Source organism: Lutra lutra, chromosome 8 (genome assembly GCF_902655055.1).
Source record: "Lutra lutra chromosome 8, mLutLut1.2, whole genome shotgun sequence".
Taxonomy (NCBI): domain Eukaryota; kingdom Metazoa; phylum Chordata; class Mammalia; order Carnivora; family Mustelidae; genus Lutra; species Lutra lutra.
Genome location: NC_062285.1, coordinates 85,865,537 through 85,886,775, shown reverse-complemented (window position 1 = coordinate 85,886,775; position 21,239 = coordinate 85,865,537). Strand labels below are relative to the sequence as shown.

The window sequence follows — 21,239 nt, the reverse complement described above, 5'->3', positions numbered from 1 at the left end:
CCGATCAGCACTTCCTATCCACATGGCTTTATTTTTCTCCAAAACCACTTATAATATTCCCTATCAACTCAATCATGTACCTCTCTCCTTTCATCAAAATCTATACCTGAAGAGAAAACAGATTTGTGGCTGCTTTGTTTGCTTTACCTGAAATACCCAGAACAGGGTAGGGACTCAATAAATACTCGCTGAATAAATGAATGACTAAGGCATTCTGCTGAGGTTTTCAGTGAGAGAGACTTTGAAAAGCATCATATACAAACCCCTAAAAGAAAGAGCAAAGAGAATGGAGGCCACAAGAGATCTGTTGAAATCACAGTATTAGCAGAATTTAGTTAGAACTCAATTTCCGGTCTTTCAGTTCACGGCTGCTTTACGATCAAAGTCACTGAAACTACCTTCGATCAACTTATACATTATTGCTCTCCCCAACCCATTTTATGCTTATGGGAAAGATGTGTATATGCAAATATCTTTATGAGAAAAATGGGGAAGAAATTAATGTAGGGGAAAGAGAATAATGTACTTGTATATTTAAAAACATATATATACACATACACATTATATATAATTACATACATAATATTATATATATGCACACACACATTATTTGTATATAATCTTTAAGGATTAAGTAGAGAACTGATACAGTAATTCAGTTAACTAATTAACTCGGCAAGTGGCAATGACCAGGCCACTAAGGGAGCTTTTTGTGACTACTCTTTCATGATCTTTTTTGTCTTTTTTCTTTTCATTCCTTCCTTCTTTTCTTTTCTTTTTTTTTTTTTTTAAAGATTTCATTTATTTATTTGACAGAGAGAAATCACAAGTAGGCAGAGAGGCAGGCAGAGAGAGAGGAGGAAGCAGGCTCCCTGCTGGGCAGAAAGCTCGATGTGGGGCTCGAACCCAGAACCTGGGATCATGACCTGAGCCGAAGGCAGCGGCTTAACCCACTGAGCCACCCAGGCGCCCCAACCTTCCTTCTTTTCTTTTTCAGGGAGAATATTTCAGAGTGATTGGTGTCCTTGAGAAATAAATAAAAATGTGAAATAACCAAATAGTTCTTTCAGTCTAATTTTTTAAGGCCTTAGATAATCAGGAAACCTGGAGAAGTCAAATGACAGCAAGAGGAGATATGAAGGGTGAGAGGGAGGACGAGCAAAGGGGCGAGAGACCGTGAGAGGGAACGTTGCCAATTGGTTCATTTAAGTAATACACAGCATGCATTCCACTAGTTCGCTTTTTTAATTCACTTCAAACTACGAGGATGTCTCAAAGGTGTAAAATGGACAGAGTATCACCACACTAAAAGATTTATTTTCTTATCTATTAACGTAGACACTGCATGATCACCTCTAGTTCACAGCATAACTTTCCAAAGAGTAAAAAACCCTCCTCCGCTGTGCTCTGGGCTTCTAGTTTCCATTTGCAATGTTCTAGCACACAATAACAAACCAGAGTGACTTTACACCTCTTTCTGAAATAACACTTCTGATTACAAAAGATTAAACCCAAATCAAAGGACTAACATTTCAAAGGAAGTGGAAGAAATGCAAAATACCTGAAGCATTGGTATCTTCAAAAGTGATAAGAGAACCTTTTTGAATCCTGTGAGAAACCAATTTGAATAGCTTATATGACTCATGGCTCCAAGCAGCCAGTTTGAATAGACCTGTCTCTCTCTGTTTCTCTCTCTCTCTCTCCCTCTCCCCCACCACACTCCCCGCCTCTCTCCCTACCTGCTAAATTTTAAAAAACAGGCATGTTGCCTTTTTTCCCTTTTTAAGGTATTTGGTAACTCTTTGGAGTATCACTTTTTTTTTTTTTGAGTAAGTATCACTTTCTAGTTCCTTCCATTTTATTTTTACCAGAAGTCTACGTAGTAAGCAGAGAATGTAGGAAGTCTAAAAGGCTTATTTTGAGAGAAATCTGGCAATTGACAAATGTACATTTAAATATGTCTGTTTGGTTCTAAAAGACTGTTGAGAAGCCCCTATGTTCATTTAGAAAAACCGTTCTCCAAAAACGTGCTTGCTCAGGAAAAAGTGATCATGAAAATAAGCATTTTATAAAAAGAAATACATTTAGTTAATATGAAACTATGCTTCTGAGTTATCTTTAAAAGGGAACTTTGTGTAGGGAAATGTAAACTTTTATTGTTACAAAGAAACAAGTACAGATTTAATTCAGGGAGAGATATATATGTTTTATATACCAATGCTACCCTTTTACTTATGAAAAACAGATTCAAAAACGATGAGTCACAATTATCAGGAGAATTCTCTATCTTTGAAGTGTTCAAACTATGCCCCTTTCCCATTAGGTTATTCTTAGTTTCTTAGACTGGGACAAAGAACAAACTGTCCCAACCCACAGACTGTTCCAAACGGGGACTAGATGCCTATGAACTCTGATCTAGGCCTGGAAAGAGTACCGCAGTGTCAAAGATTACTGTGCTGACGTATCAAGGAAGGGAGATGTTATAAACTTGTGGTAAAAATGAAAAAAAGAACAGTCATTTCTGAGAGGGAAATTTTCCTTAGGGAAATCAATAAAAATATTTACAGAACTTTCTCATCTCAAAACTATGTCTTTAAGTGTCTTTGAAAAAAATAAAAACATCTTTAAAAAAATACACAAACATTTAAGAAAATTTAGTAGCACAGCTTACTTCTACACACTTACACATTCTCACACACACAGTTGCTTTTGCTGCACAATTAATCATTTCTCTAAAGCTTCACTTTTCCATTACTTTCTGGCAAGGTTGGAATAGGATAAGAAGATGATAAATCAGCTCTATTTCGGAGAAGAATATAAGGTATAAAAGTAGACTAATGCTTACTGCATTTAGCCAGAATTTCTAGAACAACTAAACAGTAATACACATATCTTCTTTTAAAATTTAAACATTTATCAAAAAATGACCACAACTGAATAGATGCAGTTATGACTTACTGAGATGAGAAAAATGTCAGATGAAAATGGAAGTAAAAGATTCGGTATTTACTTTTGAATCTAACCATCCAATGTCAGCTTTAAAGTTAATAGTTCAGGGGTGCCTGGGTAGCTAAGTGGGTTGAGCAGCTGACTCGGTTTCAGCTCAGGTCATGACCTCTGAGTCAGGAGATTGACCCCCACCTCAGGCTCTGCACTCAGGGGGAGTCTGCTGGAGATTTTCTCTCCCTCTTCCTCTACCCCTCCCCCCACTAAAATAATAAATAAACCTTTAAAAAAATAATAGTTCAATACTTGTATTTGAATGGCAGAGATGAGATTTGATAAGAAGGCAAATTTGGGAGTCATTCCTTCTCTATCAATATGGACAATATTAAAAGAGGTGGAAATAGATTGATCACTGACAGTAAAAGTAAGTTTATATGGAGGGAAGAACCCAGAACTGAAGATCCAGAACTGGCCCTAGGAGACGCCACATTGAAAGACCGAAAGACATGCTTTATACATATGCATACCCGCACGTTCACGTGCATACACACGTATTGAAGAAGTTATCTTCCTGGCTCTAATTTTCCAAGAATGTTTACATGTCCGGGGTAGGTAAAGCAAGGTAATTTTATAATATATATACAAACATAATTTGAAGATAAAATAAGAAAAATTGTCTTAGAATTCCCTTCAAATTTCTAATTTCCTACACTGCTGTTCAACAGTATAAACAAGGATAATCCAAAGTTTGCCACAGCGTCCTTTCAGCTTTCTAAAATCTGGTTTTCACAGAAATCATTTATATAACACATCACACTTAATGTTACGAACATATGAGTTGAAGTCTAAATCGAATAAAACCTGAATTTGGAGGGAAAATTTGAAACTGGTATTGGCAGGCTGATTGTGTTAAGTGAGTGTGAGTGTGTGTGTGTGTGTGTCGCAAATATGAGGAAGAGGAGCAGGAAAACCATGATGATGATTCCAATGATGATAGAAGCAAATATTTGAACTGCTCATTATTGGTCATATTGGTCAAAAATCAAAGTTTTTCAATCTCAGCATCACTGACATTTTGGAGCAGATAATTCTGTTGTGGGGGGCTGATCTGTTCTTTGTAGGATGTTGCTAAACAGCCCTGGCTTCTACCTGTTAGATGCCAGCAGCATCCACCCGGCTGTGAACAAAACATTCCTCCAGACAATGCCGGATGTTCCCTCCAGGAAGGCGGTATGACCATCTCTGGGTGAGAACGACTGATCTAAATGATTTATATGTACTATAACTCGCTAAATCCTCACAATCATCCTATGAAGAAGATGCCATCATTTGCCCTCACTGTTCGAACATGGAAGTGGAGAGAGGGTTATTAAATTGTTGAAGGTCAGTGGCCCTAAGTGGTGTTTCACTCTACAACTCAAGTATGTTTGGCTCCAGAATCCATATTCAACCACCACAATAGATTGGAATATGTGTAGGAATATACACAATTAAACAGTGGAGAGAAGTTCCTGCTTCTTAGAATTACCTGAAGGACAAGAAACTAGATGAAAGTGTTTGCAATCTATGAAGTAGAGGGCAGGTATAAAGGACCAGTATTTATATTTAATAATGTTTAGTACCGTAGAACCAACAATATTTTACTTAGCGGTGCTTTTCATTCACGGGAGAAACTGCACATTGTTGCCTCCCTTGGAAACTTACGGTCCACGGGAAGTTGTTTGTGTCTCTGGTTATCTCGCACGATGCTGCCGCCGCTGTCGCTGGAACTGCTGTTCTGACGGGTGACATTTGCCGGGATCTTTGGCACAGAAACAGGTGCTGGAGTGGAAGGAGGAAGCGGGACAGGAACAGGAGCCGGTGTTGGAGGAGGTGATGGAGCAGAGGGAGTGTCAGTTGGTCTGGGACCATACTCCATCCTCTGTTTCTATAAAGACAAATCATTAATTTGAAATTGCAAAATTATAAAGCCTAGGCTAGGAAACAGTATATACTTGACAGGACATTGCTGGCTATTTATTTGTAAACTCACCTGCAAATCCATAATAATTTGTGTGTGCGCACACCCTCCGACCTTTTATGATACAATGATCATTAAAAATAATCTTTTAAATATTCTACATATTTGTTTAAATTCAAAATGCAAATTAATAAGTCAAAAGATATATCAATAGCAAATAGTAGTATTAGTAATAGTGATAAATGTAAAAAAAAAATAAAATCTGAACTTGGAATCACATAAGACCAGGGTAGGTCAAAGATTATGATTATTTTATAATTTCTATCAATATTAACCTCTAATTGCACTGGAAGTTTAAATGTCAATAACATAAAGCATTACTTACTCCTTAAAGTATGCTAGATTAAGTAATGTTTAATTATGCTGTTTCCGTGTAGTTTGTTAAGAAAAAGGATAATATCTCAGTAGATAAAAGGACTATGTTTTAATATAAATAAGTAATTTTTAAATGCTATTAATTTTTTCAAGTCATAATACTTTCTGAAAGGTGAATGTGTCAAAATACACAATAACTTTCAGTAATTTTTAAATCACAATTGTTAGGGTATTAGAAAACTGTAATCTTTGTATATTCCCTATTAAACTCCACAGAAGAGTTAAAACTTTAAACAAAATAATTTTAACTGACATAATTGCATTGTAACAAGTTCCAAATTCCCAAAAGGCAGCTTTTGGTTATTTTTTGCTTTTGTTGTTTTTTAGTAGAATCAAATATACAGGTGAAATTTAGATACAGCACTAGCACAATTTTAGTTATGCTAATATTCAAAATTAACAGGCCTTTTGGTAATCTGGTCCTTTGGTTAGAACAGTATTTACTTCTAATTCCTAAATTGGCCCAAATATAAGGTAACACTGATTTTAGAAGATGCCTCCCCAATTTCCACAGAGATGAAAAATATAAAAATACACAGCACACACACCATTTTAAAATCAAATCATTACTCAAAAACAGAACAAACAAACAAAAACAACCAAAAATCACACCATCATTGTAGCTGTCTTCACAGCAAATGAGTAACACCTGTGGAAACCGGTATGGGACGAAATCCTGGTTCTTCTCTGCTGTTTCTTTAAAAGCTACCACTTGCCAGCCAGTGGGTGAAGAAAGTCGGAAAGGTATGAAACAGGCACGAGGAGAAGTGAAAGAAGGGTTTCCTAAGATGTTAGATATTGAAGAGAGGAGGACAGGAGGGGTAAGGGAAGAGGCAGGGAAGTAATAGAGGGTAAGATTCCTAAGCGCTCTCCATGAAGTTAGATGGGATAGAAACAGAGACTACTGACCCACTCAGCACTGAAGGCCTACAAACACTCCTAATATATTCAATAATAGACTTTAATTATTATTACTTCCCATAAAACAACTTTCCTATATTTGGGCCAATAAGATATTTAAGAACAACCAAAGTACAGCAAAGATCACCAAAATATCATACTTAGCACACACCAAAGTCATCTGATTAATGTATATGCAATGTTCCCTTGACAAGAATATCCTTTGCATATGTAATTTCATAAAAGGTTAGTGAATTCTCACATTAGGATCTCAAAAGTATCCATTTAAGTTACTGTTTTTAGAGCTTAAACAAACAAACAATGCCAGCAGCTCCGCACTCCATGATAGGATTCCATTTTTCCTGCATTCGTAAAAACAAGAGCCACTAGTGTTCTGCCATCCATCAATAAAACTGTGAAAAACGGGGTATGCTGTGTGTGACTGTCACCACTGAGCCTCGAGACAGGCTCACCAAATCTTGTGCCTCATTCCTCTGGCATTGCTGTATCATGCAATTTTAGCTGTGTAACCTAAGAGAACAAGAGGCTTAAAACATACATATTTGATTAAAGAGAAACCATATGAAAACTTGTCACGAATTTACTTGCATATTTTCCCCTTTTCTTGGTCCTTTCTTCCTGCCTCATGTTTCCAACCCATGGAATGAAAGGGGGAGGCAAGTGTTTCCTCAGATCATTAGATCCTGCCCTGAAACAGCAACCAAGGCTTTTCTGTGGAATTCCTCATTCTTGGCACGGAGGAAGTAGAAGGTCAGTGTGGACTCTTGAAATCACTTTTCTGTGTCCCTCCAAATCCTTCACTCCCCTTTGCCTACCACCCAGTTACTGCTCCCCCCTTCATTATTTGTCTCTTGGTTATTTTTGGTTGGAGGTAGATCCAAATCAATGGCTCCTCAATATATGGGAAGTCTTGGAGAGCAGAACTACACCCTGAACTTTCTTCTCCTGAACCGAGTGCTGAAGCTCTACATCCTGACCCCCAAAAATCTTGACCAAACTCTTCCTGGTTTGCCCAGGACTTTCCAAGTATTACACTGAAAATCCCCCATCCTTAAAAGCCCTCAGCTGGAAGCAAACCGGCATGACTGGTCACCTTGATGGGGACCAACTTCTGTACAGGGACTGTCACCCTCTGAACTCTTTCCTATCATTTCCCAGAAATATATTTAAAGTTCTGTTTAAAACAAAATCTCTTTGTCTTCTGTTTCTCTGAAAGGAGTCAGAATTACTAGACCCCATGGCAAATGTACTTTCTTATTGATAATTAAGGTAGAATGAGTCACTTTTCTTTAGCCACTAAAGCTGAAATTTTCTAGGATTAAAGAAAGTTATTCAGAGATAAGCTCTTGATTCATGCAAGATACTGCTTCAGAGGGGAAGTTATGCAAGCAAGCCCAACAAAGCCATTGAAATGGAACTGTTCTTAAAAATTTAACCTAACATTTTTCCTCTAAATTTGGTTTCTTTGGAACTCTGCAGTGGGGAAAAAAAAAAAAAAGGCACAGCTGGAACATTTGGAGGGTGTTAAGTCCACAAATTGAATCCAAACTATGATATTAAAAAGAAGTGCCATGAGGGAACAAATGTGGGTTACCTCTGACAGCTCGCCAAGTAATTGCTATTAGGAAAATGGAGCAAATCACATCAAATGAGAAAATTAACACAGGAGATGGAACTAAAATAATATCAATTACAGTTCACATCAGATATCACAGTATATGAGCCAAGTAGTTTTTGACAGTAAAATTATCTGCCCGCAAATCAACCAATGAAGATGCTTGTAAATATATAATTAATTTCCATCATTCTTATCTAGCCGTGGAAACTAATTACATAGAATCATGCTACAGTATAAACACTATAGAGTATTTCAGTAACTATTTATATATTAGAGTATTTTTAAAATATTAAGATAGGTTCATCTTACTCTTACAACTTATAAAGAATACAATTAAAGCCGATTAAATATAAGGCTAATTCCTCTTTAAAAGCTGACTTTACAAAAGGAAATATACATCATGGTGTGTTTTAGTGAGCTTTAGGTTTAAGCTTGTAAGCGGTATAAATAAAATTTTATAATTCTGTACATGTGCATGTTGGTCAGGCATTACTATATACAAATAGTAACCATATAGGATCATCTGTACCTACATAACACGTACAGAGCTATAGAGAGACAGCACGCAACAGACAGAGGGAGAAGACTATTCAAACTGTTACAAGAAATACTTGAGAAAATGTCAACACGTAAGGCAGAGGAAGAGTAAGCATCCTTATCTAAAAACCGTGCCTCTAATTAATAGATGAATAGAATGTTCTGACATTAATTTTTAAAAACACATTTTTGGGGGTAAAAAAAAACCTTTTTTACTATGAAAAATTTTAAAAATATACTAATATAAAATATATAGTACATCATATAGTATAGTACACCATATACTGTGATGAATATTCATTGCCAACATTTTGTCAATCTGTTTTTATCCATTCCCCTCCTTTTCTTTTATTGCTAGGCTATTTTAAAGAAAATCTTTGATGGGTGCCTGGGTGGCTCAGTCACTAAGCGTCTGCCTTCGGCTTAGGTCCTGATCCCAGGGTCCAGAGACCGAGCCTCACAACAGGCTCCCAGCTTGGCGGGAAGCCTGCTTCTCCTCTTCCACTCCCCCTGCTCGAATTCCCTCTCTCACTGTGTCTCTGTCAAATTAAAAACAAAATCTTTGACATCAATTAATTTCAGTTGTATGTATTTTGGTATGGATCCCTGAGAAGAAGGTAATTTTTTTTTACATGACCTAATTTTTAAAAACACATTTTAAAGAACTGAATGAATATTATCATGAAATTGGTCTGCTGGAATGAACATGGAAACATCTTTAGTAAAATGGTCCCTGTCTGTCCAGCAGTATCTGAATTTCCGGACTGAGATTGAAAAACAGAGCAATCATAACATGGGGTGAAGTTAGTGCTGCTAGTGGTTTAAAAGTCGCCCACAGAAAATATTTCCATTTCTAATTTAGGGCTACTTAAACATGCATAGAGAAAAATACCAAAGGTTTATATCTAGACTGGATTGTGGAGATCATGAAAGTTGTCGACCCCCTCCACGTCACAGCTGAGCACACCGGAGCACAGAAAAATAAAATGTTTTCTTTAAGGCCACACAGCTCGCCAGTGAGAGAACCCAGGACCAGAATCCTGGACTATCAATACCTAGATTGGGGCTTTTTCCATATTATCACAGTATCTCTTGCTAGGAAACAGAGAAGACAAGAAGCTTTCTGTTCAATTAAGGACCATAATGACCAGATAATCATAATTCTTTGCCCCTTCATAGAGTAAGAGCATCTACAATAATAATAAGCATGTAGACTTAATAATAATAATAATAATAATAATAATAATAAATGAAAGACTTCTTTAGTCCAGGCGTTGAGTACACCAGCAATAATAGCAGGGAGGGGTTAGTTTCTGCTTCCATACAGCTGAGAACCTACATGGGCAAAAGGTAACTCTAGCAGCTCAACAGTCACAGTGCCAGAGGTCTGGGAATCAAGTCAAAAGAATTATCAGGAAACTTTACGTGGCAACTAGACTCCAGATGGGGAGAAAGCACCCTGGATATCGATCTGTTGACCAGCTAAAATACAACAAAGTCCTAGAATGCTCTACAACAAAAATGTTATCAAGAGGTATGTCATTTATCTCTATTTCTCCATAATCTCTCATAAGCACCTACTTCCTTTTCCCTGTGGTTTCACTAAATCTTTTTAATGTACCATATCTTTCATAAATTCTTCATTACCTCCCACCTTTTGATTTTTAAAATTTTGTGGAACCCATGGGGGAAACACATTTGGTGGGAATGGCAGTCTTTACAGAGCTGTTAAAAATCACTCCAAATGTGAGGATATTAAATAACCTAGACGCTCGGGGACCTCAGGTGGCAATTCAACACCTATTGGCTTCTGTTGCCAGGTACTAGCATCCCTGCTATCAGAAGAGAATCTCCAACCCAAAGTGTGTGAACAAAGGCAAGTGCTGCTCTTGTGCCCCCCACCCCCACCCCGGGGACAGCCATGAGTCTTCATAGGACACACGGGGTTATGAAAAAGGAGGAGTCACAACTGTGCATTTCCACCAAGTTGGTGACTTGTCAATGCTACATGGAACAATTTACAGCTAATTCCCTTATTCCCACCACTCACAAAATGTCTAGTTTCTAAGTAAACTGTGTAACTTGGATTATTTTCCTAAATGATGAAAAAAAAAAGGAAGAATTGATGAAATCCAAGGAATTGATGGATAAGGGAGAAATCCCATTCTGAGGATGGTAACTATCAGATTAACTTTTAAAACAGTACAATGTATGGTAAAACTATTCTGAGAAAATGTCCCTGAAGCATTCATGTAGTGAGAACCATATGTATATTAAAAATGAGAAAATAATCTTTCCTAAGCCTGATTCCCCACAGGCTCTGAATCCAGAGTTCTGGGTCCCAGTCCTGGCTTCACGCAGCTGTGTAATCGTGAGTGACTTACTTTTCCATACCTTGGTTTCTTCATCCATAAAATGTACCTAACTCCATTAGATTTGTGGTGGGAATTCAATGAATGAGTATTTGTGAAGTCCTTAAACAATGCCTGGCCCACGGCATGAGCACTGGCCCCTGGCATGCTCTACTTTGGAGGTAATACTATTACCTCCAGTAATGAAGCAATTAACCACTACATATCTTTCTGCAGCCCTGTCCAGGGATCTAAAATGTTTTTGCAAGAAGTAGTTTCTTTAAATTCCTTCCAAATTTTGAAGATACCAGGGGAAAAGTATGTCATCCATTTCTAAGGAGAGGGTCACTGCTCATCATACTCCAAGCACAAAGGAGCAAAGCTGTGACAGACGGGTTGGAGGTTCTGATTCCAGACAGTAAGCTTTTATGGAAGATCTGCTCAGTGCTAGGTTTTCTGTCTTCCTTTTCATCAAATACAAGATCCTGGTGCTCAATAAATATTTGGGAGGTGAATGAACGAAAAGATGAGTAAGACACAGAATTGCTTTTCGTTTGTTTGTAATCCAGTGGAGTTCTCAAAGGCTAGGGAGTTAGATCACTGGAATCAGCATAGATATTGTGGGACCTTTATTATCATTTCGAAATAAGCCACAGAGTTTTTCTTTAGATATTGTAGATAAAGGTAACAGATTGGCATGCATTTCCAAGGATGTCCTTCTTTTCCAGCTTACTTTATCTAGTCATTGTGTGCTTGTTAAAAATGCTTTGAAAAACAGGAATTCTTTTAGAGTAGGATTTATGCCAGATAGCAGACTGTCAAACCTACTTATTAAAATTTTACAAGATTTTGGTGGTTTTGTTGGGCTCAGCCCAAAGTTTTCAGGAGCTGTTAAAAAATAAACTGTTTTTAATAAAACCTTTAAAAGTAGGGCTCTTAACCTAAACACACATACACACACAGCTTCTATAATGTTTCCACATGCATTCCACTGTATTCAAAGTTGCATCCAGAAATTTTTAGAAGACAGTCAAATCGTGTTGAAAAGTTTAAAAGGAAAACAGCCCAAACAGGCAATATCCACACATTTCTATTTACATAAAGTAGCAAAACAAACTCCTGAAACTTGTGAGCACTTAAAAAATGTCTTGGTTGTGCCAAGGTTGACGAAAATATAAGATGAGGCTCTGTTCAAGGAAAGAAGGATAGAGTTCATGTTCTCAGAAAGTACTCTCCTTACCTTGGATGTGTATTAATAGTTTTGCTTCAGTTTTAAACAGAAGCAATCATTAAACAGAAATGTCAACTGATGGCTCAGGCCAAGGGTCAGAATTGAAGATAAAGATAAGACTGTACATAAATAGATGAAGGAGAAGAGGTTAAATTCATTAGGAAATCTCAGGTGGGAGAAAATACTTAGAATTGATATTATTTGTAAGTTTTAGGTCTGTATTGGATTTGCTTATTCTTAGCAACTGTGCGCACCCACACACATATACACCAAACTTGAATAACTGTTTTTAACTCTAAAATATAAATCTTGGCTCCTGCTCATAGAGAGGCATCTAGCGATAGCCTCTCTGAACAGTGTTTCTTATTGCTTCTCACAAGTTAATTGCTAAAAATATTCCATAAGTTCAAAGAATATATACTCTATACCATTTTAGGCATATATTTCAAGCATATACTCTTTAATATTGTTGAAGGTATTTGGTCTAAATCTCTACAGGAAAGAATGTAAACAACAGCATTTATAAACCAGGCAGGAGCCTACGTTGTGTCAGGTAACCACATCTCAAAATCAGAAAAGAAGTTAGGAAACAAAAAGGTATTCAGACCGAGTTAGAAAATTCACTTCAAAAATCCACAGGGAATGGAGTAGACCATACCTTGAATAACTCAAACTCCTTCTTTGGCATCAACAGCTAATGACAAATGATGAACATAAATTAAGTACATGATACATCCGCACATCAGACCAGCTAAAACAAGCAAACAGAATTCCCACTGCCATCACTGTAAGTTATCAAGATACATAAATTGTACAGGAATTCTTTATTTTAAAATTTGCTTGACTCTTGGATTCTAATAAGGCTGAGGGTCACTCCAGGTAAATAGAGGACTGGTACTCCACTCGAATGCTATGAGGAGCCAAAAGTAACTTAATGAATGGTCATGGCAGTAGGAGTATGATCACCATTCTAGGTTTGGTCAATCTGTATCTTACTAAGCCTAGACCTGGCATGAAAATGAACTATTTCACTGCATATTTATTCTATGTCGCTTCTACTCATACTTGTGACATTATTATGGGGTCATTCGTGGTCTTTTGCTCAAGATTCTGAAAATTAAAATTTTCCTGGGGGCACAGTATAGAAGCCACCACAGATTTAAGGCTATACATGAGATGTTCCCTCCGTTCTCCCTCTGCTAGCAGACCCGACTCTAGAGATCCTGTCATAGGTCAAAAATCCCAAAGTTTTAATAATGAGTGAGTTCAGATATCAGGGTGAATGGGATAACCAGGGTCACCAAAGTTCTGAAAATGTGGCATATCACTCAAAACTTATTTATGATCAAGGAGAGACAACCTACTACCCTATATCTTAAGTATATTTTAATCATAAAACCAAGACAGGAGAAATATTGTAGTTCAAAGGAATACTCATGTGCTAGTGTAAGGTGAGAAGAGTGCAAGTTCAAGGTTAGTCAGGGATGGAACATTTAAGAGAATGAGGGCAAAGGACAGTGACGATGAGTTGCTGGACACTCCAGCCACTGTCACAGTGCCACCCTCTATCAAGAGGAAGCCACTGGATAGGAAGGCTCTGGGCAAGAGTGAAGAGGCAGAAATACTACTTCCCCACATGTAAGAAGCATTGTAGGATGGGGGAAAAATAGCATTCAGAGAAAGAACACTTACTGGCAAACAGTTTGAGCAACTTTCTGAAGAAATACATTAGAAAAACATCTATATAATTCTTCCCTATATCTGTAACCATTGCCCCTCAATTACCCTAGGAAAAAAATCTATACAAATTGTACAACAAATTAAATCTCAAAATAACTAATACACAAAATAAATAATTAAACCCCATGGAAAAGTGATGAATTTGAAAGTTTAAAAAAATTAAATTTTGCCAAAATGCCATAAATACCTGTATGGTATGTGTGTAAGGTGGATCAGCACGCCCTAATCCTGATTCTGGAGGTCTCACAATATCCAAAATGTTATTTGGCACAAATCCAGAGTCTCCACTTGCATTTCGAACTTTCCACCACTGCTTTCTATCATCAAGGATCTGTCATCATGCAAAAAGATAGAGACATCATTCCATACCAAAACCAATCTATGAAAAGAAATTCAATTTTTATTCCTTAGACCAAGAAGCTCTTTTCACTTATAATAAACTGGCTTACTATCAACATATTGTGGGTTGAATGATTCCCAGGAGTTACACTAATAATCATAATCACTGGTATAGGACAGGCATGGAACCACCACTATCATGAATATACCTGAGGTTCTCATTACCTGCCAAGAATTTTTAACTATTGGCATTATCAAAAGTACTTACAGATGACTAAGATGACTTGCTTGGAGAGGCCTATATCCTTTGAATAGGAAGGAACAGTATAAAAACCATTATTTTTCACAAAAACTATGTGACTATCTGACATTATTTACCACAGAAGAGGAACTCTCCATTATGGCCTAAGAAAGAGATTTGGGAGTCATAGTAAATTACTCCCAGGATCATTAGCTTACTCACTGATGGGTATATTTTTGCAAGGGTACTAGGACAGGAAGAAAAAAAATGTGTTCTTATTAAAATATTATGATGCATCTACATAACTAGCATCGGTTACAAAATGCATAAAGCCCAGAAGAAGAAAGAGGACAAAGTAAGCCAAGAAATCCAACCTCTGTCCTCCACATCCCCATCTCTGTCCTCCACCCCCTCCCCCAGAAAAACCCAACGAGCAGAAAAAGAGAAAAAGCAGCTCCCCCTCCTAGTTAGATATAGGCATCTATAATAAACCTATATCCTTGATAAAATAACACTGTTTTAAGAATAATTTCTTGATCTCCTCATTTCTTTGAGGAAGGTTTAGATATATACCAAATACAATAAATCCATTTTATTAAGAGTATTAAAAAAGTAAAATTATATTACCTCTAAAATATCATCCTTTAGAACAGAGAGCTCACTGTTGTTCCTTGCCACAAAGTCATACTTGGATTTGGCATATTTCTTGGGTTGTGCTTTGAGTGGTTCATAATTTCTATAAAAAGAAAGAGAAAATATCATTCAGCTAGCTCTTCCTATAGGCTGAAAACAGAAGTAAAACATCAAGGTAAGCTAATTCCTATAAGAAAACATCCTGACAAATTATTTCAATAGCAGTTTAGTTGATCACATTACACAGAATACGAGAACTAAGAAAAAAAAAACAAAAAACTTTGGAGTCCTTCTATTAAAATGAGCAAACTATGCCTAGGGCAAAAATAAATAATGCAAAATCACAAGGTTAATGGGTACTAAGGAGAATCTAGAATGCAAATCTATGAATTCTTTGTCCATTAAATATACTGGGGTATTGCTTTGTTAATTAGCATCTCTACCAAGGAAGAACTAGGTCAAAGATCAATGTTAGCATTTTTTTATAAAATTAAAGGAGACGGAACATAATTTCCATAGCAGTAATTTAAATTATATGTTGATTTCACTAATTCAAGCAATGTCTTCAATTCATATTAAAAATTATGACTAAGTGTCAATTTTTAGGAAAGCTTTGTCCAGTTTCTAAATTGCAAGGGAAGGTATAGATTAAGTACAAGACTAATAACACATCCTAGTTAATTAATTCCTTATAAACTTATTTTAATAGTAAGAACAGGCCCAAGAGTCGTATGTTTTTTTAAAAAAGAAAACTTCCTTAAAGAACCAAATAGTTCCTTCAATCATTAAATGACCATAAATAGATTTAACATAATTTAAAAAATACTTCTATACATAATACAATAAAACTTGGCTATTATAATAGTTTATTCATTTCAATAATCAAATAACTGTTTTTTTAATTAATTTTATTCCCTCTTCTCCTTCACTTATCTTTCCACATTTCCTTACTCATTTCTACAAGAGAAAAAGCAGAAAGGAACTAAAGATGTTTGTTCATCGTCCCGTCAAGTGGCCTACCAGGGTCCTCTGGAATCACCTTATGGTCAGCATTACAATTGTGGACACAATGTATCCTGTGGTCACAGATAATCTGCAACCTTTTAGCAACTCCAGAAGAGTTAAGGGACAATGAAAAAGATGGCTCCTATGCTATGCTACCAATTGGCCATTTTTGATATATTAAAAAAAAATAGGAAAAAGGGAGAAAAGTAACATTATAGCCAAATAATTATTGTATAATAATAATAACTTAAAAACTGTTCCATGGGCTTTCCACCCCTATTCCCTAGTTTATATGTTTACATTCTACTTAGATTTCATTTGGGGAAAAAAAAATTCAACTACTTCAAAAGTCAGAAAAGCAGTAATTTCAGTTTCCTATCTCTCTTCCCTCAAGTTCTGCCCTTCCATGATCTAGAAAACAATCACTGTTAATAATAGAGTTGAATAATCTAGAAAACAATCACTGTTAATAATAGAGTTGAATACACTGTAACAAAGGGTAGAGTAACTCGCTGCCACTGTGTATCTGAACCAGCCAGTTAAAAAGAAGAGTTTGCTGTAGTTCTTGAAGTCTTGGTGATCCCGAGTGTCTCAGAGGTGACTGCACTTTGTAAATTGCTTTAGAATGTACAGATCTTCATGGTTCAGTTTCTCATCCTCTACAGATTAAATGTAGCTATGATATGGACCACAGTAATCAATCTGAAAATCATATTTTGGAATTTTTCAGATATATGAAATTTCTTAAGAGATCTATACTGTATCAAAACGTATGGTTTTGAAGTAATAAATATGCACTTGAACCTGGTGGTGGATCTTAAGGAGCATAGATTGCATGGAGCACCAGGTGTGGTGCATAAACAATGAATTTTGGAACACTGAAAAAAAATAAAATATTTAAAAAATGAAATTGATAGAGAGCAGACGTGGAGTTGGCAATGATCAGAGACATCTCTAAAACGGAAACTGCTTTTGGATAGCAGTAAACTATAATCCCACAGTGGTGAGGGCTCTATATTCAATAGGCAGTTTACCTAATGGCATGGTAAGTTTCACAGAAGAGTGACTATACTTCACGTGGCATTTACTGTATTCCAGGCATGTAACAGAATTTAGGGTAATAAAAATAATTATAAAAGCAAATTCCAAAAAAAGGAAAAAGAAAATATTAGGATGAGTAATAGGTTAGTCAAAAAGAATTTCAATGAAATAATTTTCAAACTTCTGAAAATAACGTTCATGTATTATTTACTAAAAATTGAATCTACAATTAAAACTTATTTTGTACGTTGGCATTTTCAAAATGTATTATTCATCACTGATACTCATTGCTGACTTTATACTCAATATAATATGTTACAGGTGTCTTTAGAGTAATATCTGAAATTTCCACACCAGTTACTTAATATTACCTGTTATCATTCCTAACAAAAATCACACATTTTAGATCCCATCTTCTTTGGATTCTATTAAGAAAAAGGTATAGTGAGAAGAAGGAAAGGGACTGCAACACTAATGGTGAGTGAGGCTTTGAGATAGGAAGGTAGCCGGGCAAGTTCTCTATCCTACTTCATCTGAATGATCATTCTCCCACATGTTTTTCACTTCCTTTTCTTTCCTTTTTGTAGAGGGGTTGGTCCTTATTTGCACAGGTTGGAAAACAAGACTGAAGAGGTAAACCTACTCCAAAGTGCCTTTATTTCTCCCCCATCTCCAATCTCCCTCTCTGCCCACACTGAATTTTTTCAAGAGTGAAATTATGGGAAAATAAATGAAATATAAAACTGGAATGTGAAAATACAATATAATAAGATGAAATAACAAGAATGGCAAATAAGGCACTGAGTCCTTCTAAATATTTAGTTTATACTTAGAAACAGCTCTATCTACAGGAAGGTTTGTTTTTGTTGGGGGAAGAGAAAGATGGAAATCATTTCCTTTAAAAGTTACAGAGCTAGAAGGATCCTTAGAGACCATCTGGTATAAACTAAAGGAGAGTTTCAAAACAATTCTTCTCTCTTCTTAATTCACAGATTTTGTCATAGCATCTTTTTAAAAAGGGGAAGTCATCCAAAGGCACTGCACTAAATTAGAGTTATAGGCTGGAGGTTTTCCAGTAAGAATTATAGACTAGAGGCTGTGTTTATCAAAACCGATTCTATAAAGGAACAACTGAAACTTCATTAAACAATTAACAGACAGAAAGTTTAAAGAAGTAGTGAACAATGCAGACGCTGGGACCTCTATTTGCACTAAATGAGAGACAGGTATCGGCCGCTCTTCAAGTGGTGACCATGAAATGTTACCTATCTATGTGGCGATTAGGAGTTGGCTTAAAAGCCACAGCTGCTTCCCCTTGGTCCAGATGGGGCCCTCTTGTGTACATGTTATTGAATGCATACCCATCTGCTGGAGGATACTCTGACACACCGGACTGCTGAAAGATGAAGGAAGAGAGATTAAAGAGTCGCTAAGACTATTGGAATGACAACTAATATTAGTCAACAAAATCCTCCACCATATTGTGATGTTTCTCATTTTCAAGTATTTGACCATTATTAACAAGTTATGAAATGGGGGTGATACACTCTTGTCAAAGACCTATTTATAATAGGAAAAGTCATTGGTACAAAAGCTAAATTATCTGAAAATAAGTGGGTATACAAATGATAAATTCTCTCCTCGGGAACTTCAGTAATAGGTGGTTTTGGTAGTAGGTAGACTTTAACAGTTTACATAAAACTGGTTTAAAAATAACAATAAAACTCTGCCCACTCGCTCTCTATGTTTAAGAAACAGACCCTTACCACTCTAGCAAAGTAAATAATATCACATGAAAATCATTTAAACTCTGTGCATTAAAATCATACTACAATCTCATTTTTTTAAAGGTACAGAGATCCTTTTTTTTTACTTTTAAAAAAATGGCAGCCACTATTATCAGATTTACTATTGAGGGAAATACAGAAAGAAGAAAATACAGAAAGACAGAAACACATTGACCTTAACAGTCAATACAGGGTCAGACAACGATGAAGTAATTCCTTTTTGTAGTTAACCTAATTTCAACATGAGCCCACTGGGAGCTACCAGGAGGGGGAACTGAGGTCTATGGGCCTCAGTGAGCACCATGGTTTCAAAGCTATGGGGAAAAAACAAAGAAACAAAGATTAAAAAAAAAAATCATGTAAAGACTGTAGCTGTTTCTTTATGTGAAATGAAGTATGGAGAAGGCACAACAGACCATGAAGTACTGGAAGTCCTTGGCTATTTAAATTGCTTATGAACTCACTGGGGCAAAATATCTGAAACTGGAAATGTTTTAGAAAAGTCTTAGATACATGTTTACCATAGTTCATCCTAATGACAGAGTTGGCAGGGGTATGGATGTGTTTAAACACAGATGAGTAAATAGGTAAGGTTTCTCCAATGGGCTAGTGTGGATGTCAAAATACCCACACTATATTACTCCTTTAGAATAGGCTTAACACATAAATACAAAGAAACAATTTTCACCATTTAAATACCTTGGTTTAAACCATCAACAAAATGAAAAAGCAACTACGGAATGGGAGAAAATATTCGCAAATCATGTATCTGATAAGGACTAAAAATCCAAAATATATACAGAACTCATATAGCTCAAGAGAAAACAAACAAATAAACAAAAAACCCAATCCAGTCAAAAAATGGGCAGAGCAACAGAACAGCCATCTTTCCAGAGAAGACATACAAATGGACAATGGGTTCATGAAAAGGTGCTCAACATCACGATCATCAAGGAACTGTAAATCAAAGTCACAATGAGATGTCACCTCACACCTGTTGGGATGGCTACCATCTAAAAGACAAGATAAAACAAGTGTGGGTGAGGATGTAGGGGGAAAAGGAAACGCATGTACACTGTTGGTAGGAATGTAAACTGGAGTAGGGCTATGGAAATCAATCTGGAGGGGGGTGCCTGGGGGACTCAGTCAGTTAAAGCAACCAACTCTTGATTTCAGCTCAGGTCATGATCTCCTCGTTGTGAGACCAAGCCTGTGTTTGACTCTGTGCTCAGCAGGGAGTCTGCTTGGGATTCTCTGTTATTAAAAAAATAATAAATTTTAAAAAGAAACGAAAACAGTATGGAGGTTCCTCAAAAAATCAGAACTAGAACTACCATACTATTCCACAGACTCGCTAGTGGGTGTAATACTAAAGGAAATGAATTTAGGATCTTGAGGAGGTATCTCCATCTCCGTGTTCACTGCAGCTTTGTTCACAATATGGAAACAACCTAAGTGCCCATCAACAGATGAATGGGTAAAGATATGGTATTAATATATAATGGAATATTATTCAGCTATGAGAAAGAACCAAATCATATTATTTCCAACAACACAGATGAACTTTGAAAGCATTCTGCTAGATGAAATAAGCCAACCAGGAAAAGAAAAATACTGCATGGTATCACTTATATGTGAAATTAAAAAAAAAATGTTAAAAAGCTGAACTCATAGAAACAGAGTAGAAAAGCAGTTGCCAAGGGCTGGGGGAAATTGGGAGCAGTTGGTAAAAAGGTACAAACTATTAGCTATAAATGAATAAGGTCTGAGGATCTAATGTGAAATGGTGAAGATGGCTGATAACACTATATTGTGCAATTACAATTTGCTAGCAGAACTTCAATGTGCTCACCAAAAGAAAAACAGATAAATATGTGAGGCGACAGATGTGTCCGTGCGCTAACTGACTAGATGGGCGGGGGGGGGGGGTTCTTTCACAATGCCTTACAAATCACCAGATGAACACCTTAAATATCTCATGATTTTGTCAATTACACCTCAATAAAGCTGAAATTAAAAATGACAAGTACGTAGCTTAATTAATTCAGTTTCTCACTTCCCTAGTTGAGAGGAGAGGCCCTAGATGGTTACCAATGTTTTATAGACGGGAACAGTGTAAGAACCTGTCAAGAATCACCCTCACCTTTGGCTAACTCCGAACAGAAGAGAATGTGGTCAGTCAGCATGAGATCACCGGGTCCTGAGAGTGCCCGAAATTATTGCAAGGGAGGAGAGGAATGATGCCGAGTGATTAACTGTGATGACTACACAAGCTTGTTTAGGTCTGCTGCTCGTTCAGAGGAAGGAAAGAAGTTGAGTATTGCCACTAATGTTTGACACACCATGTCACCTATGTCTTTCGATTCTACACAAAACCACCAGATCCTGAATCATCCAGGTCTTATCCTGAGTGTATTTATTTTAGTAGCAATCAAGTATAATAAAGCTCCTCTT

The 21,239-nt window shown here is 36.5% G+C and overlaps 1 protein-coding gene across 6 annotated transcripts in view; it reads right to left on the bottom strand.

Annotated features, from left to right (window-relative positions):
- The window catches only part of EPS8 (epidermal growth factor receptor pathway substrate 8), a 180,803-nt gene that overhangs the window by 6,650 nt on the left and 152,914 nt on the right, over positions 1 to 21,239 (bottom strand). For 5 of the 6 annotated variants that reach the window (XM_047741052.1, XM_047741056.1, XM_047741051.1 and 2 more), the window contains 4 exons: positions 18,264 to 18,394; positions 14,947 to 15,055; positions 13,927 to 14,070; positions 4,651 to 4,873 (listed from right to left, as the gene is read on the bottom strand). In XM_047741052.1, coding sequence (XP_047597008.1) covers positions 4,651 to 4,873; positions 13,927 to 14,070; positions 14,947 to 15,055; positions 18,264 to 18,394 — 607 coding nt within the window. The remainder of the gene's footprint in view (positions 1 to 4,650; positions 4,874 to 13,926; positions 14,071 to 14,946; positions 15,056 to 18,263; positions 18,395 to 21,239) is intronic. The other variant, XM_047741050.1, reaches the window with a different exon arrangement.